Genomic DNA, 20,868 nt, shown 5'->3' on the forward strand with positions numbered 1-20,868 from the left:
CTCGAATATTTATGATAAAGCATCAAAAACTGAAACATCATTATTCTAAATTATAACCTTTTCATGTTCTTCAGGGACATGTTGTTTGGTAAATTTTGCCAGCTCCACCATTTCTGGAACTAACTCCTGCTTATCATAACTATTGGTGAGGTTCACAAATACCGTAGCAGTGGCATACACTGTGCTTTTGGTAGGATTCTGGAACAAAATTAGAATGTTCTGTGTTACAAACATGGGTGATTTAACATAGATATTCATTAGATATCATGCAGAGTGTTATTTCTCACCTGCTCCATGATGGCATCAATTAGAGACTTTCCAACATTGCTACAGCAAGAAAAATAGGTCATGGTGACCTACACTTACTTATGGTGAATAGCAGCATTCAATACACTCAACTAGATTCAGGAGTGTCCGAAGATGAATACATTAATCATTTTTCATGAATATACATGCAATAGTGTCAAAGAAACTGAGCTATATGAAAAACTTTGACACTGACACCTAAGTCTATGTAGATCATACCAATGAAGAAAGCGATCCCCATGTCTCATATATGCTTTGACAAATGATAGGGTGTGTCTGTGTGTGTAATTAGGATTTATAACATAGCTTTAAAAAAATTTCAGTCATATCACTACGATGTCTGCAGTGACAGTTTATGGTAATGTCTAGCACTGAGGCATCATGCCACACACATGTAGCATGATGTCCCACCCAGACACAGTCTCCTGACACCAGGCCAACCAGTCCTAACACAAACCTCTTAATGCTGAGTGCCTAGTGAGGCAGCTGTTAGTATCATTTTTGTAAGTCTGACAATTGATAAGGCATCAAAAACTCATTCCATGAGTGGAATTTTATTTGCATTTGTTTTTCATGCAACTGACATTTTGTACAATGCACTTCATGTGCATTTATGACTTTTTATGCCATGACTGAAAGGATCTCTATCAATAAGAAGCCAAAATGCATACCAAAGCCATGAAGAAAATACAAAACAATGCCAAAGGGAAATACACACACTAATCTTGTAGAGAAATACATTTCATTGCTACAAAGACAAAAGAAATACGTATCATTGCCAGAAAGACAACATTAGAACATACCACTGTCACAAAGACAAGAGACCACTCTGGTGGCCATGTGGTTAGAGCATCCACCTCAGATGCATAAGGTTGTGGGTTCGATCCCCGGCTGAGTCATACCAAAGACTTATAAAAATGGTACTAACAGCTGCCTCGCTTTTCGCTCAACATTACAAGGTTAGCGTTAGGACTGGTCAGCCTGGTGTCAGGATAATGTGACTGGTTTGGACATCATGCTACATGTCTGCGGCATGATGCCCCAGTGCTAGACATCACTGTAAACTGCCCCACTGCAGACATCATAGTGATATGACTGAAATATTGTTAAAGGTGCGTTAAAAATCCAAATCACACATACACATACCCAAAGACAAGAGAAATACATACCACTGCTACAAAGATAAAACAAATACATACCACTGCTATAAAGACAAGAGAAAATCATACTATTGCTACAAAGACAAGAGAAATTCACATCACTGCCACAAAGACAAGAGAAATACATACCATTGCTACAAAGACAAGAGAAATACATACCATTGCTACAAAGAGAAATGCATACCATTGCTACAAAGACAAGATAAATTCATATCACTACCACAAAGACAAGATAAATACATACCACTGCTACAAATACAAGATAAATACATACCATTGCTACAAAGACAAGGTAAATACATACCACTGCTACAAAGACAAGGTAAATACATACCACTGCTACAAATACAAGGTAAATACATACCATTGCTACAAAGATAAGAGATTTTAGTGCTTCTTCATCTGTAATAAGATCTTCTTTAACATCTGCATCAAGGCTCAAGTATGCTAACCCTTCTGTCCCCCACTGTTTTAAGTCAGCTTCCTTGTTGGGACTTTTCAGAAACCTAAATGGATGATGAATAAACATCAAACATAAATTTGAGAATAATTACATATAGAGTAAGAAACATTATAATTAATCTATAAACATTTAATATTTAAATTGAGAAGAAAAAAAATCACAGGCAAGTTATGGAACCAATATGATGAAATTTGTATTGATGTAATGAAATGTTGTTGTCATTGTTGTCGTTTTGGGTTTAACAGCATATCTTAGCAGAAGATTGGCTATAAATGGTGGCCAGTATTATTGGTGGAGGAAGTACCCAAGAAATTTCCAGTAAGAACCACAGACCAGAACGAAGCTAATGACAGCTTTTGCACAAACACACACTGGCTGATCATGCGACTTTGAACCCACATGGACAGAGGGAAGATGGCAGTGATCAGTAAAGGTGAGAATTTTAAACCATTATACCACCTGGAGCTCCTGTTATGGAATCAATGTTATGAAAGACATATTAATGTTATCGACTAATGTGATGAAACTTGAATTAATGATATGGATCAACGTGATGAAACTTGAATTGATGTTATGGACCAATGTGATGAAACTTGTGTTAATGATATGGATCAATGTGATGAAACTTGAACTGATGTTATGGATCAATGTAATGAAACTTGTGTTATTGATATGGATCAATGTGATGAAACTTGTGTTTATGATATGGATCAATGTGATGAAACTTGAATTGATGTTATGGATCATTTTGATGAAACTTGAATTGATGTTATGGATAAATGCAACAAAACTTGAATTAATGTTATGGATCAATGTGATGAAACTTGAATTGATGTCATGGATCAACATGATGAAACTTGAATTGATGTTATGGATCAATGCAATAAAACTTGAATTAATGTTATGGATCAAAGCAATGAAACTTGTATTAATGATATCGATCAATGTGATGAAACTTGTGTTAATGTTATGGATCAATGTGATGAAACTTGAACTGATATTATGGATCAATGTGATGAAACTTGTGTTAATGTTATGGATCAATGCATTGAAAATTGTGTTAATGTTATGGATCAAAGCAATGAAACTTGTATTAATGATATCGATCAATGTGATGAAACTTGTGTTAATGTTATGGATCAATGTGATGAAACTTGTGTTAATGTTATAGATCAAAGCAATGAAACTTGTATTAATGATATCGATCAATGTGATGAAACTTGAACTGATATTATGGATCAATGTGATGAAACTTGTGTTAATGTTATGGATCAATGCATTGAAACTTGTGTTAATGTTATGGATCAATCTGGTGAAACTTGTGTTAATGTTATGGATCAATGTGATGAAACTTGTGTTTATGATATGGATCAAAGCAATGAAACTTGTACAAATGATGTGAATCAGTGTGACAAAACTTGTGGTAAACATAAAGATCAATGCACTGAAACTTGTATTAATATTTGCATCATTGTTTTTTTTATAGAATAATTATTTAAAATAATTCCAATATTCATCAGTGGTGTGCAAAAACAGCTTGTCCATAAAATCAGGGTACAAATGGTGCTGTCCATTACATTTTCCCACTTTTGTGGAATGTATGAAAGACATGTTTATCTTAACATTTCTGACATCATATTTCTCAAAGGAATCACTATAATTTCATTTAGTTAAATTACTTTCCCTTTCCCTTTCAAAACATGTCAACATTCTGCGTCTTTGAATAACGTATTCCTTAATTAGTAATTTGCAGTTAATACATGAAAAGTTCAGTATTTATAAGTTAGTAAGCATGATTGACTGGTTTTAATCTGAAACCCTTTCTAATCCCTTCCCAATATGTGAAAGAATCAACAACTACTTTAAGACAACTGGATATTATGCTGACCCGAGTAGAAAAGAATGGTGTTTATCACTGATTAGCTTTTGTCATCTTTATAATTATCAATAATAATAATGACCAGTACGTTATCAACATGACAAAATCTTACATGTATCAAGCACACTGTAGCAATGGTAATCAGATTACAGACCTCTTTGTAACAATTAAAATTAGATATTTTATCAGCATGTTGAGACAAATGTCAATGTGCTGAATTCAGAAATCAACAGATACCTATGACATTCAATCTGTAATCTCTACTACATGACCAGGAAAATTTGACATTTTTTGCACTATTATAATGCATACCATCATGGTGGATCGTTGGATGTCATAGAGTGGTACTCCTGAACACACACTCACTGTTGCCAAGCCATTCGGACCATATAAAATGAGTGGCCGCTGGTGAGGAGAGGTACCTTACAAGAATGGGACCACTTTATGCACATTGTCATGTCATGGTCATGACATGATAGTTTCAGTGATCCACTGAAAAGTAGATGTATACAAAATATGCTGTCAGGCCCTGGATGGCTAAATTGTCTAAGGGCTTGCCATTACTGACCTCTACCATCTCACCTCTGTCCCTGTGGGTTCAATTCTAGGGTTCGGCCAATATGGGTATGCAGTAAAGCTTGCCAGTAGCTTCTTGTGGGTCAGTGGTTCTTACCAGGGTTTTCCTGGATTCCTCCTCCACCAGTTATACTGGCAGGCATGTATAACCAATCGTGTGCTGAAAAATGGTGTTAAGCCCACAACAACTGTATCAAGCTCCAACTAAATAAAAACTGATGATGACCATAGTATGTACAAAACTCAGTCATAATCAGGAACAACATGATTCACAAGACTGTTCATACACTGCATTCAACAGCAAGTCAAAGAGGGTATTGTTGTTGTTGATTTATTCCCTATACTGGAGCACGACAATACTGGCATATGTAAGAATCACATATTAATTACTATTAAGACTATAAATGATGAGCAATAAATCATTCCTTTTTTAAAAACAATTGCTGGGTAAACAGCTGTTAGATTATCAATATAATGATCTATTCTAATGAAGGCAAGTAATCTGTTTATAAACCTTACTTTCGACAAGCTTTAGCCAGAGACACAGTAGATCCTTCAGCCATTGGCCTTATACTGGCATCTGATCCTCCATATGACCCAAGTTTACACAGCCCCTATAAAAAAGAATTCCTTGTCAAAAATCAGAGGCTTAAGTACTAGCTTACACTGGTCAATCATTCCTGGGAAAATGAAGTAATTATAGCTTGTATATGCTACATAAATATTGTGATAAAAATTATACACACTTGCTCCAATCAATTCTGGTAGCTCTGTTTATATCCCCATTGCTTGCTACAAAGGAAATGCAAGTGACATCAATTAATGAGTAATCAGTAGAACAGACCTTAAACCCCAATCTGCTGGCACATGATTTGGCAGCAGGACCCAAGTTATAAGCATATAAGGCAATGTCATTCTGTAAAACCATTACTTGACAGCAGGAAAGGAAAATTCTAATAAGGTGCTTACAATTAAAATTCTGTGACTGCAGTTTCACAAAAAAACAACCTCCAGTACACACAAAGGTGAACAGTGAGTTATTTGCACCATGTACGTTGCACCCTCTTTAATAAAATGGCAACCAAAATTAGGCTAAAAGATATGAACAAAGTTTACACAATTATTCAAGAGATGTTACTGATAAATTCTTCAGTTTGAATAGAGATGAAACAGGTCAAGATCATAATGTTCAAATGTAAAAATAAGAGTTTGCTAATGCCAGTATATGAAAACATGTCAAGCTGCTTTTTCATCATTTGTTGTTTCAATTTTACTAAAAAAATATTAATACAAAAAGTGTTACTGTATTTTTCTTTCATCTTATATTGCAATTTTAAAATTTAAGTAATTTTATTACAATGATCTAAGACATTTAGACTTCTCATAAAAACTGAAATTATAATAAATGAACACATACATTCATCAGTATAAAGGGGGAAACACAAACACATAACAAATCCTTAACTTTCGGAACTAGGGGGACCATCAAATAATGTAATTTTGAGACGGACCACACTAATACAAATCATAAGTAGGTACATTTCATACACAATAAAGGCATGTCAGATGAGGCAGAACAAAATAGACATCAGTAGCTTCTTTCATACACAGCATTATAATTAATGTGAAATTTTATCATACATGATATTATCAAAAACCAAAAATGAACTATGCAAATCTTAAATTTGTGTTAAGGTTTTCCCCTGATTTTCATGCTAGAAATCCTTGTTAAACAAACAGAAATGTGTGTATCCCATAATTATTTTAAAAAACTTTTTTTAAATTTTAAAAATTTTTAATAATGGGTGGTTTCTCTAAATTTGAGAGTACATACCAAGACGTTTTAATGTTCATCTCATGGAAGACTATATGGAGTTTTCCATGGCTATTTTAAACTTTTATTTAAAAAAAAAACAAGCCAATACATTTCTTGGGTTTTATATTTTAACATTTTGCTAATGCACTTTGAGAAAACAATTGACTGTGAAATTAGTTTCTGTATTTCATGGACAGGCAAGTTTAGTGTACTTTGTGTTACTTAAAGTGCATTTCCAAAGCTCAGAAAAGCAGTTGTCTTCATCAACTGTCAGGTTTTACACCAAAAAAAACCAGAATGCACCAATAATGCACTTGTCCAGTTCTGTTGTACTTGCACACTTACTGACATTACAAGGTCTTTAACTAATATTTGTTTATTTGCCAGTGGGATTAATCCACTGAATCATAATAAAACAAATGTATTGTGATAAACAAAAGTTGACAGTGAGCACACCAAAACAGAGATGTGGTAGATAAATATAATCAAACAGACTTATATAAAAAGAAGTTGACAGTACAAGTCTACATTACCCCTTACAAACAGGTCACCAAAACAAAAACAAGGTAAGTACATTTATCTAATTTGACTGTATTTATCACCCCCAAAAAATCAATGTATATTATCACTCAAATACGATACATCCTTACCACCAAGGCACGAACTTTCACATGGTCATCCCCGCTTTGGAACAGTTTTTTCAGAATTGGTACAGCATCTGCCAACAGGCCTGTACATCTCTCTTTCTTGGAGGCAGAGTGGACAATGGCCTCTACAGCCACTTGCTGAAAACAATTTTACAGGAGGAGTAATGTGCAAGAGTTTTATGTTGGGAGACTGATTTGCTTTTATATTAAATACATTTCTTATTTCAGCATATGTATACAAATCTTGATTCAATAACTCTGCCCACTTCGAACAAAATTATGTATTAAGGACAGGTTTCTTCTATTTTACTCTTTCGTATCAAACTGCAGCTACCTCTCACTGTTAACCCTAAGGTTGAAAATGCAGCTTTGTTTCCATACAACTAGATCATAAATTTGGGCAATGCAGTGTGTGGAATACGTCACTGCTATTATTTCACATTTTGTAAAAATTTTATTGATAGATTTTATTATTATATATTTCCTATCAAAATAATGAAATTAGCGGTGTAGAAAAATTGCCACTAGGGTGATATCACCCATAGAACCAATTTATTTTCCCAATATGGAAATTATATTTCAATATTTGGGACATATTCATTTCTCTCTCTCGCCATCCAAACGAAAAAGCAAACACTCTAAATGTATGTAAGTGGCGAGCAGGTGCCATAAAAAAAATCAGAAAACAACAAATATGTTTCAGGTAATACAACATTTTAAATAGTTTTCACATGACTCATGCAAACTGTACAAGATCTGATCACAAACTGAACTTCAATGACCATTAAAATTTGTCTATAAAAGATGCAGACCACAAACTTCCCGAGGCCACTGAATGCAGAAACATATAAACTTATTAAAAATTAAAGATTAAACACACAATCATTACAATCTCTAATTTAAAAGATGGTATGTTCTGACCACAGATATAATGAGAACAGGTTCACAATGTGGGCAGTGGGATTTATTCTCATTGACATTCTTTACCTCAAACAATAAGTACCAGCAATACCAACATTAAATTAACACAGTCATTACAAAATCTAAGTGTTACTTTTGACAGGACATTCTCATTACACTAACATGAAGAGATGCCCATTGCCAATTAGGGAAATTCAGGACAAGAGGGTTCAAAATACATTATTCTAATTAAAAACATTTTTTTAAATTACAAAACATATACATGAAAATTTATATAACACTATTTACAGTATACTGCTCTGTGTATTACTGTCCTCCAAACCGCCATTGGCTCATTTCAGCTTTGATGAATGAACCTTTGCACATATGAAAAGTTTATAGAAATACTGCCGATTATAGTTCATGGGTAAACACAAATGTTGTAGATATCTAATTAGGAAAAAACAAACAAAACATAACGTCATGAAGAAAACACAATCAACCTAATCAAAGAGTTCTAAATAGTGGCACGAAGCTGATCATATGACATGCATTACCTGAGAAGACTGGGAAGGACCAAAACAAACTGTTCTGATTATGCTGGATACTGGTCTAGACTTATATTGCAATGACCAGAAAGATGGAAAGGATCAAAACCATTCTCAAGTTATATGCCAGAAACTGATATATTACAATTAGCACAAAATATTTGAATGGATCAAATATATTCAAATATGTCTTCAATTTCCACCAAATTTTTCTGGTGGTTAATTTTTAAGGAAAATCGTGACTTCTGTCTATGGCAGCGTGAAGAGGTTCAGAATTTCAGGATATTCACACCAAGACATTGGGCACCTGAACATATGTAAGGCTTTATATCTGGAGCTGGGATGCATCGGTCCCATTCAAAATTGTCTTTCAATTGATGCCATTAAAACACTTCAGAATCTGTGTTCCTTTGTACTTTCAAGCCTGGACAACTGTAATTCACACCCGTCTAGTTCATCTTAGTATCTATTACATAAACGTCAAAAAGTTCAAAACATGGCTGCTTGGATCATCCTCAGAGTATGAAAACTGAACACACCTCCCCCCTGCTCTGTAGCCTTCACTTGCTACCTGCTTGAGCCAGAATTAAACACAAAATCTGTTCATTATGCTATTATTTCACTGACAGGCTACAGTCCGATAATCCTATCTGACCCATGTGTACAACTCATCAAGAACCTTACAGACCTCTTCCAACAATTCTATTCTCACCATTCCCATTGTTAAAACAGTCATACGGACAGTATTCTTTTGCATATCAAGGCACATGGAATGAAATGCATATTAGGTTTAGACATAAGGTCACTGTGATCTCATTCAAGAATGCCCTTAAAATTCACCTATTTCAACTACAAGAACAGACTTAACAGACTTAATAATGTTTACTTCCTCAATTTTTGTCAGTATGTTTTTATTTTGTAATTTCATGATGTTTATTTTTGTAACCTTTTCATTGCATATGCTTTTCTAAGTTATCTAATATTATGAAGTGCTTAGAACTTCTAAAGATTAGGCACTGTACATAGCTCACATTATTATTATCATCATTATTATTATTCTTATTATTCCAAACCCTTCTATGAATGACACACTACATAAATATATATTTAGTAATAAGTCTCTTCAAATTTGGAAATTTTTTTTTATTACTGTAGTCATATAGTTATTAACTACATAGGTGAATTTGGCAACTTCCAACGACACATTTCCACTTTATTCATGACATATAATTATATTTCCTTGTCTATGCTAACAAGTGTAGATATCCACTGAAACTTACCTGGTGAATGGATACATCACTATCTGCAAGGGCCAACATTAGCTGTGTCACTCCTTCAAAGCCAAGTATCATGTTTCCAACCTCAAATGGACCCTACATCAGAAAGAAAATTCTCAAAACATTTACTAATATATCTTGAAAAATACTTGGAAAGAATCAAGTCCTTGTAATACAGTAAAACTTTGATAACTTAAACGTCAAGCACTCTGTTCGTCATCAGATCTTAATGGCATGTAAGGCATTCTCATGTCTGTGACTTCGAACAATCCATCACAATCTAAGATCAACCTAGAAATTTGAGCTTGCATCACCTTTTGTTTCAAAGTTATACTAATCTGTGTGTGTGTGTGTGTGTGTTTGTCTGTGTGTGTGTCACAAATATAGTCCATGCAGCGAAATCTGCCCACTACACTACTAAAATCATGGAAAGTTCCAGCTGCAAAGAGCTCTTCAAAATTACTAACAAGCTAATGTCAAGGAACAAATCAACACCACTTCCAACTACCTTCTCTCCAGTCGACCTTCTGGACATGTTAGCAAATTTCTTCTGTGACAAAGTACAAACCATTTGAGATAAGCTTGACACCACAATTTCAATTGACTTGTCGTCACCATACAGTTGGGATACAGAATTTGAGCGGTAACCATTAGCAGCATTTGAACCTGTCTCTATGGATTTCGTACGTACAATCCTGATGAAGAGTGAATCGTAGTCATGTGAACTTGATCCAATTCCAACATCAACTGCTGCTTGAGTGCTTAGATTCAGTATTGCCTTCACTAACTGATGTTATTAATACCTCTCTCTCATCCGGGGAATTCCCATTGTTTTTCAAAACTGCCATTGTAAAGCCTCTGCTGAAGAAACCAACACTAGACCATAACGATTTAAAGAACTACCGCCCAGTTTCTAATCTCCCATTCATATCAAAAATCTTAGAGAAGGTTGTTCTATCCCAGCTTGTATCTCATCTAAATTCAAACAGTCTTTTTAGCAATGTACAATCTGCATATCGCCCTTACCACAGTACTGAAACTACTCTTCTAAAAGTAGTTAATGACATTCTCTCTGCGTTGGATAGTGGAAAGATTACAGTCCTCACCCTCCTTGATTTGTCTGCAGCATCTGACACAATATACCATGATATATTACTTCACCGTCTTCAGCATGTATTTGGCATTCATGATACAGCCTTACTGTGGTTCAAGTCCTACTTGGTCAACAGGACACAAATTGTATCTGCAAATGGAATACACTCCAGCCCAGTTGACCATGTTGTGGTGTTCCACAGGGGTCTGTTCTTGGACCTGTTCTGTTCATTCTGTACACTCGGCCACTCCCAAGTGTCATAGATCATCATCCAGTTTCTCACCAACTGTACGCTGATGACACCCAAATATACAAATCTAGCCAACCAACTGAAGTTGATGCTACCATCCAAGGTGTAGAGAGGTGCATTTCTGATGTGAAATCATGGATGACATGTAACAAGCTACAGACGAATGATGATAAAACTGAGGCCATTCTGATCGCAACATAAAGACTTTCTCATTCGCATCCTTTACCTCAAACAATAAATTTCGCATTCTTTACCTCAAACAATAAATATCAGCAACACCAACATTAAATTCACACAATCAGTATGAAACCTAGGTGTTACTCTGGACAGTACTCTCACATTGCACAAACATGTCATGAACATATGCAAGGCTGCATATCTTGAGCTGAGACGCATCAGCTCGATTCGCAAATATCTTTCAGTTGATGCCACTAAAACACTTGTGTGTTCATTAGTACTTTCAAGACTAGACTACTGTAACTCAATTATGTCTGGTTCATCTCAGTATCTACTCCAGAAACTTCAAAAAGTTCAAAACACAGCTGCTCGGATCATACTTAGAGTACCACGATCAGAGCACACCTCCCCGCTGCTCTGTACCCTACACTGGCTATCCATTCGATCCAGAATCAAACACAAAATTTGTTCTCTGTGCTACGTTTCACTGTCAGACTCTAGTCCAACATACCTATCCAATCTCACCCATGTGTACACACCATCAAGACACGTACGCTCCTCTTCTGATAATCGTATACTCATTATTCCCACTATGAAAACAAAGTCATATGGACAGCATTCTTTTGCATACCAGGGCCCAGCAACGTGGAATGAATTGCCCACTGGACTTACACAAAGACACAGTGATCACATTCAAGAGGGCTCTCAAAACTCACTTATTTTGACTGCAAGAACAAACTTAAAGATCTACCTGAAATATTCCCAGCATGTTTTTTATTATTTAATGTATTTTCTAATTTCATGGTGTTTGTTTTTGTAATAATATTATTATATGTTTTTTATCTTATAGGTGTTGTCTAATGTTGTAAAGCGCTTAGAGCTTCTAAAGATTTGGCGCTATACAATGTCCTCATTATTATTATTATTATTATTTATTGTATGGCACAGACATACAACTACCATATTTGCTCACTTCATACACTCTAGGCAGTGTCTTACAAGGATGACATACCAAATTTTTTATAAATCTAGGGGTAATATTGGAAACACTGTATGTGTGCAGTATGTACAAATTACTGTCAGTTCAAATATTTGTAAGTTTTCATGCCACTATTAGCACCACAAAATGAATATGTGGTACATTACAATATTCATTTCATAATAATCATATCTACACTTATTGATCTTAATTGTCTTAAAATATTAAATTTAAAATTACCCACAGGAAGATGAGTGTTTGTCAATATTTTTTTACCATGGGTATTTGCTAGTAAGTATATTGGTATGTCTGAACAACCTGTATTTGTAGTAAATTTTGTGTTCTGCTGTAAACACACTGTTAATGTAATAAATGTTTTCATTTGATTTATATTTTCCTTTTCCATAAGCCAGATCTAATTCCCAACTGATATTTCCTGAGCTAACTGCAAAATGTGGGCTGGAAAGCCCTTTGCTTTTAAAGGCACCATCCACTTTGCTTCCCCAACTGTCCTTTGAATGAGCCATAAAATGGATATCTGTTCTGATCCAACCAATGTCCCACAACTATCTTTGCTTTTTTTTGTGTTGTTGTTGTTGTTGTTGTAGGGTTTAACGCCATTTTTCAGCACACGCCAGGCTATATATGGCGGCCAGTATTAATGGTGGAGGAAGAACCAGCGAAAACCCTGGAAAGAACCACCAACCCATGATAAGCTACTGGCAAGCTTTCTCACATACCCACATTGGCCGAATTCGAGACTCGAACCCACGCAGACAGAGGTGAGATGGCAGTGATCTGTAATGGAAAGCGCTTTAGACCACTCGGCCACTCGGGGCCCCCACTACCTTTGCACAGCTGACCTTAATCCCACTACTTGTAAAGGCAGTACCTACTTTGTTTTCCCAAATGATATTAATTTTATGGAGCCACCAATTTTCAATTTGAACTCTCAGTGATCAAGACAACCAATTTACACCTGTTCAGATGTGTGATATCCAAGTTACACCTATTCAGATGTGGCATATCCTTTAACAGAGTTCTGACTGTATAATCACAATGTCACTTAAACAGCCAAAGCTCAGAATCATCATAAGCACCCACAGATGACAGTAAAGATGTAAAATCGGAGCTGGATGATGTTTAATGTGTCCATATGGCAGTGGATGATTTCGGAACTCTACTTTGTGACACAGACAATGAGGATGAAATCTTGGGCCTTGAACAGATGGCATTAGACAATGATATTTACAAGATACTACAAATCATGAAAGTCTGGACTTTACTTTCGATGTTTGTAAAGTATACTGAATTAGCATGTTAAGGGATGCAGTCAAATGATTCATTCAGATCTACTAATTTTAACCCAGTATGTGACCAATAATATAATTCAAAGAATTATCATATAAAGAATTGATTTGGATAGATTTGATGACTTGAAGATGGACAAAATATAGGTTGTCAAGTTATTTCTGACAAAGTCCACTCCATAATATCACTGTATATATTTTACACTGGTTTTGTCATTATTTTTCTTATCTATCTATTCAGTGAGTTTGGCTAATTTAATTTTCCAAAGTGCAACTCTTACTCATTGATGATGAGTCATCCCCTGCAGAAAAATCAGACTTGCAAAACTTGACTTCTCATGAGAGTCAAAGAGAATTTCACTCTTTATCGCCTGAACAGCATGGGGAGATCAACTTATAGTTCATATGTATGTGTATATGTACTATAAGTTATTTATTGTTGAGGCAACTGGAGTAAGGTACCTTACTCAAGGATGCAAAGAGATAACTGACCCAGGCTGATTTGATTGCAGAATTCGAATTAATTCTGTTTCTGTTGCAAGCCTGGCATACATAACACTAAGTCAACTTGGCTTCTGCCTCCATTAGATGCCTCCTACAAGGTGCAAGAGTGCAGATCTAACATACTTTACATCCATGAACAATACTCTATGCACCAAAGTGCTCCGACATTACACATTTGGAATACAATGCTCTTTTAAAAGAACATATTCATTTTCTATATGTTAAAGCTAACAACCAGATAAGGATGTCTGCATCATAATAATGGCATGAGTATTACATATTTTGTCATGAGTACTGCATCTTTTGTCATCATGAGTATTACATTTCATCATGAGTGTTGCATTTTTCATTATGAGAATTACATTTTGCGTCATGAGTATTGCATTTCATGTCATGAGTATTGCATTTTGTCATCATGAGTATTACATTTTGTGTCATGTGGATTGTATTTTGTTTCATTGTAAACAAAACAGTAATATTTCCACCATCAAAGTGAAAAATTAATACTCACTCTATGGAAGTTATGAGCATGCTAAAAGAAACTACTAAGTTATGAAAGTTAGCCATCTGACAAATTAGAAGTAAATGTTTTATGATTCATAAAGTAAAATCTTCTAAACTAATAGCGAACAGAAGTAAATTTCCAATCATCTGATCTTGTATAAATAATAAATTATCCCTAATTTACCTGCAGCAAAGTAGAAATAGCCTTGACAGCTTCAACCTTGGAGTCCAGGTTGGCATCTCCAAATAGTTCTCTGCAATGGAAACACACTCATAAAATCAGATATAAACATCAACTTTGATATGGCATGTACATGAAAAAAATCAACATGTCAGTGATGCAAATCTTAATTATGAAAGTCCTCCATTAGTTAGAATTTTCCAAGCCAAGATTGGACTTAGCTGCACTTCCCATTTCATTTTTATTTCCACGTAGTTTTTCATTTCAGATGCAACTTGTAAGTATTATGACTAAACACAATTTCCAAGTAAATGCACAGTTTATACACCATGCTGGAAAATGAGGAAAACACTGTTGCAACTTTACTTAGAAGTGTTCCACTCAGGGGAAGAAGCTCCAGTTGTTACATATTTTTTTAATACTAGATGTAAAATACATTTCAATACATACTTGTAAAAAGTAATCAAATTTGTAAAACAAATCACTTATGGGGGAGAGAAAAAATTCAAATCATTTATTTCATTTCACTTGTGTATTGTGGCATTGTTAATTGCAAATTTTTGCATGAAAATATATAAAACTACAATATTTAGAAGCAAATTTACTTCTCTGCAATATACATCAAAGTTAAGAAATTTAAGATTATTCATATCAATAAATGTGATTAAAACTGGTACCAAACTGGTCAACCATTATTTAACCTAATACTTATATCTGATTATGCCTTTGCCTCTGATATTTGCAAAAGTTTGCACATTACAACAGTTGACCGTGTGAAAAAAACATATGAACATGCAAAGTTTCAACTATCTACCAGTGCAAAGGCCCAAAATAGTCAGTTTGTATAACACTTGGAATTCACCTTGATGGTTCTGCATTCATGCATCAGCACATACAACAGTATTTGTCCATCTAAATGAGGATAAAATAATGTTTAATCATAATTTCTGACTCATTGGTTTGGATGCCCAGTACCAGCAATGATGTCAACTATGATGGTACAAAATGTCATAATGGCTAAAAGATATGTAGGCAATTAACAAGGGCCATAACTCTGTCCAAACTGAGTTGATGAGAAAAGATTCATAACAGCCACATCTAGGTCTATTAATCTTCATATAAAATTACATCAGAATATTCTGAATGGTGCTGTCTGCAAGCAATTTTCTAAGTTTCCATTTGTTGACCAACTAGAGCTATAACTCTGTACAAATGTTGAAGACAAGACAAAAGCAATAAAAGCCACATCTATATTTACACATCTAAATTTATGAGGCAATGATCTCACCAAATACATCCAAATATGTTGAATGGTTCTAAATCTATGCTGACTGCAAGCAATGTTCCAAGTTTCCCTTTTGAAAACAAAAACTTGCTGGACATGGGGCATAAATCTATCCAAACTGGAACTAATTATACCAATCAAAGACCATATGAAAGTCCATCATGCTGTGTTGATACTAAGCTGCATCAGAATATGTTGAACAGTTCTTGATTTCTACCACTCACAAGTAACATCCCATAGAAAGATATGAAGTCCACTGCCAATGGTCATAACTCTAAGAGGTGTCAGTGACCAGAAAAATAACATCAATAGCACATCAAAATCTAAGCCAATGTTCACACCTCATTGCAACTGAGTATGTTGAATGTTTCTTAAGTAATGCTCACCACAAAAACATCCTATGTGAAGATATGAAGTTAATTATGATAAGACCATACACATAAGAGATACAGGTAGGTCTCAGAGACAATTTTCTTACTAACTGCATCAGAATATTTTAAATGGTTCTCGAGCTATGCCAGTTATAAACAAAACACCATGTTAAGACATAAAGTTGGCTGCCAGAAAGCCATAACTCTATCCAAATGTTTTTTTGGAGCTGATGAGTTGCTGTTGTAGGGTTTAACGCCATTTTTCAGCACACAATAGGCTATACATGGTGGCCAGTATTAATGGTGGAGGAAGAACCTGGGAAAATTCTGGAAAGAACCACCGACCCACAAGAAGCTACTGGGAAGCTTTCTCACATACCCACATTAGCCGAATCCAAGACAGCACTTTAGACCACTCAGCCACTCGGGGCCCCTGAAGCTTATGAGAAAAACCCATACAAGGAATATCTAGTCTAAAGATGATGTACAGACCCGATATTGTCTATGAATATTTTTGATGGTTCTTGAGTTATACTAATTACTAAGATCTTTAGTGGACATTTAAAACTGATGGAAAAGGGCACTAACTCCATCAAAATTAGAACTGAAAATAAGAACTTTTAGTAATAGGTACTTCACCTACTATCCAATTCTGTGCAAAGACTACAGAGATTTTTTTGTTACAATCCAGTATTTTCTTATTGAACATTTTACCAGTGAAAACTTGTGAACTTAGACCTTCACTCGTAAAATTTTCGCAAATAAAACAGTGGATTACAAGACCATTAATTGCAACTTTTCAATGAAAATGGATTCATTATTTACTTATCCACCTTCCAGCTTTGTGGTAAACAGCATATAAGTGAGACTAAAAGGGAATTTAAGTGAGAATAATTTTGTTGTTGTTGTTGTTCTAGGATTTAATGCCATTTTCCAGCACAAGATAGGCTATACATGGCGGCCAGTATAACTGGTGGAGGAAGAACCCTGGAAAACTGAGGGAAGAACCACCGACCCATGATAAGCTACTGGCAGGCTTTCCCACGTACCCACACTAGCCGAGCCTTGGACTCGAACCCACACAGACAGAGGAGAGATGGCAGTGATCCGTAATGGTGAGCGCTTTTGACCACTCGGCCACTCAGGGCCCCCAAGTGAGAATAAAAGAATTCCTCAGGAGACCTTGGTGCTGATACACTTTAACCAACATGAACACAACATAAATTATGTTCAGAATAAGATAATATAAATTATCCAATCTGATCCTGAACATTCTAGTAACAACATTAATTGTAAAAATAGAGAATGTTATGAGATATACCAATTACATACTCTACAAAATATAGCGATCAACATCTGTCTATTATGACCAAGCATAGTCTACCATGCTCCTCCAATGAGAACTTGGGTGTTCAGGGCCTAATATCTTTTGCTGGAAGTAAACGAACTGTTGTGAGGAAATAAAGTCAATTAAAGCCTAGTATTGGAATGATTACATCATATACTACAATGAAAAAATGAAGCCTCAGTGTGTCATGTGTGAAGCAATGTATACACATCACCAATCTCTCAGGTGTCGAATAAAAATTGAAATATATAGATTAAAAAAATTCATGCCAAGCATATAAAAGAAAGGAATAAGTATAAAAATCATGAAAAAATATCACGCTTCCATCGATACCACTTCTCTTGGTTGGACCCCAGAATCAAACTGTTAGGGATATGGATTTGGAATCTATTCCATTTATATCCTACACTGTCTAGTAGTGAGTCCTACAATAAACTGGATCTTAATACCATTCAAGAAAATTCCACCCAGTTTGGGTCTGTGTCACACCCAAACAGCTTAGGAAAATGATACGATACCCAATTCTAGGATCCAACTGACAATGATACAATTCATCCACTCATCAATCCTTTGGAAAATATCATGATTCAACCAGGATTAGTATTTTACAAATATGATAAATTTCCTGGCAAAAAAAACAAACAAAAACAGTGGACTTATAAAATACCAAGGCAGTCCTAAATTTGGCAATCAGAACTTAACTGTATTTTTTCACACAATACATGTAAATATAAAATAACTGTTTAAAAAAGCTTTCAAGCCATTCCATCTTTTATCCCTACTTTTATGCAAAAATTTCCATTTTGTCTGTATGCTTCTTAAGTCAATCCTAACTGCAACCCAGATACATTACACATTAAAGCAGTCATAAAAACAGTACAACCGCTGCACCAATTTGCCCTGATAATAACTTCCCTAAAAAGTGGATATGATAAACATCACGTGACCCAAAACAATGACTGCACCGGCAACACAGGTGGTTAGGAGTGTAAAAACTATACATCAACAAAACACAACGGTCAGTTGAAATATGAATCAACAGGACCAATTCCCTCAGACGAGTTACAAAAAAAAGATAACAAAACTGGTCAGGTACTGGGGGGGGGGGTGGTGACAAGAGAACCCCAGCAGATGGGAGGGAACACCTCCACATCCTATCAGGCAGCACCTTTTTTCTGATTAGTGTGAAGTGGTTTCACCTTATACAATAATATTGATGCGCCACAGTTCTAAGAGCTAAGGCATACTACATTGTTGTTAACTAGCTGCTGTTTTAATGTAGGTATATTCTCATTTGGAAACATCAGTAATTACTGATATTAACTGCTGTTTTGACATAGTATATTCTAGATGGAAACATCAGTAATTACATGACAGAAGTCAAATACAATGGATATATAAAGAGGGCACCATCTTACAAGGCCATGCCTTCTGTGTCTTCTAAAAGGGAGGTCTCTCTTGATGGGGAATAAAACAGTACAAAAAGATACTGGTATTTGGCAAAGTGGCTTCTTATTAAAAGTGAGCTCTTCACAGGAGTCTCTCAAGAGACTACAATGACTCTAAATTTGTCATATTTTCATTGCAAACAAAAAGGCAAATCAGCCAATGTAAGAATCAACAACTGTACAGCAGTGGTTTGAGCACAACCATACATATTTTAGGAATCATTTTCTGTGCTATGTTTTGGGGTATTCATAAGGATAACTAACGAAAGGTTAGTTGTGCATAGTTAAATATGTATTGATTCCTGTAGAAACGGCATTTGTAACATGGTCTTTCAACATGGGTGGTTGCTATAGCAGGCCTGGCTTCAACTGAAATCTATATATATAATGTACTCACTTAAAAAATGCACTGCATTTCTCCTTGAAGATGTCTCTCTCCTTATCACTGATTGTATCATCCCAGATCTTGCTCAAGGCAACAGAGGCATGCATTTTAGATAGGTCTGTAATCTGCAGTGTTTGATGTTGTTTTACAGCCCCAGCAATCAGGAGTAAAGCCTCAATACCTGAAAACAAATTCATTACATATGGTATAATGTCAATTTATATATTTAAATTTGTCTCGCAACCATACTAATTAAGATGAAGTTGTATTGATATTAATATTATCAAAGTTGTGTACATTGTTGGAGTACAATGTGATATAATTTTACATTTTTGTTACGCTAAATTTTGCTAAATTCACACAAATGAAAAAGACTAAATATTTATATGAGCCAAAAAATCTTCTTCAAAGCCTTAAGAAACTGCCTTATTTTGTTTTTTAATTTCCTTTACCTAATTATTGCCTGAAAAAGTACATAGCATTAACAAAATTCCTGCCTTTTATCACACACTCGAGACCTAACAGATCACAAAATTGCAATAGTTGTCTGTATATTCAACAAATATAAAAGACATATTTCATGGCAATATTAAATTTTCCTCTGACGATAATCACAAATATGACTGCCTTGTTCTTTATTTAAAACATGAGTTGTGGCTTTATCATTGGAAAGGATTTCTCATTAAAAACCTCAGACACAATTTTTCAAAAGTGACAGATGAGCTTTTCATCAATCATGGGCAAGTCATGAAAGAACGACGGCAAATTTGGGACAGAATTTTTCAGATATAGCTTATTTAACATTATGAATATAAGCCCACAAGCATAATCTCCCAAAATACCAAAGCTGCCTGAACTGAAAGGTCTAAATGGCCTTATTTCAAATGACAAGGTTGTAGTATTACATTCTGAATGTAAAAAAACAAATACGTCTGTTGCAGGTGTTGTTTCTTTCTGGTGGCATTTAAAGAATTTTTAAAATTTTAATTGCCTTGTTATTATTTGTAGATAAACATTAGCAAAAATTGTTTTCACATAATTAGGATACCCTGAGTGTCAAGGAATTTTCTGGTCCAGTGTAGTCCATCTTTACGGGTGACATTTTTAATGATGAGCTCCATGGCCGAGTCACGCCCATATCCTGAAACCTTGTTACTCTCCAACATGACAATCAGCACATGGAACACCTCATCTATTAGATGTTCAGCAGCCTCAGCTAAAAATATTAATACAAATACATACTAATTTTAAAAGAAATTAAAAATACAACAATGGAAAAAACAGCAGGGAATGCCTTTTTCATAATAAGCCCAATCAGAAAGGCAGCTGCATAGAACTTGAAAATCAACAAGAGAGAATGCAGTGACATTGGTTGATCTTGCTTTGCATGAAAAGTTTTTCAAACAATGTTTCTATCTTATAAAATATTTTAAAAGGAATAAAATTTGGTTTTAAGTCATA

General features: G+C 35.0%; 1 protein-coding gene across 1 annotated transcript in view; it reads right to left on the reverse strand.

The window, feature by feature from the left end:
- The window catches only part of LOC149784604 (protein unc-45 homolog B-like), a 68,775-nt gene that overhangs the window by 27,074 nt on the left and 20,833 nt on the right, over positions 1–20,868 (reverse strand). The window contains exons 7-14 of the mRNA XM_089932657.1: positions 20,456–20,623; positions 19,420–19,588; positions 14,574–14,643; positions 9,576–9,668; positions 6,851–6,985; positions 4,904–4,998; positions 1,831–1,972; positions 58–198 (exon numbers count right to left, since the gene is read on the reverse strand). Of these exons, the coding sequence (XP_089788783.1) occupies positions 58–198; positions 1,831–1,972; positions 4,904–4,998; positions 6,851–6,985; positions 9,576–9,668; positions 14,574–14,643; positions 19,420–19,588; positions 20,456–20,623 (1,013 nt within the window). The remainder of the gene's footprint in view (positions 1–57; positions 199–1,830; positions 1,973–4,903; positions 4,999–6,850; positions 6,986–9,575; positions 9,669–14,573; positions 14,644–19,419; positions 19,589–20,455; positions 20,624–20,868) is intronic.

This window comes from Sinohyriopsis cumingii, chromosome 14 (assembly GCF_028554795.1).
Source record: "Sinohyriopsis cumingii isolate HCF-2022 chromosome 14, ASM2855479v2, whole genome shotgun sequence".
NCBI lineage: Eukaryota > Metazoa > Mollusca > Bivalvia > Unionida > Unionidae > Sinohyriopsis > Sinohyriopsis cumingii.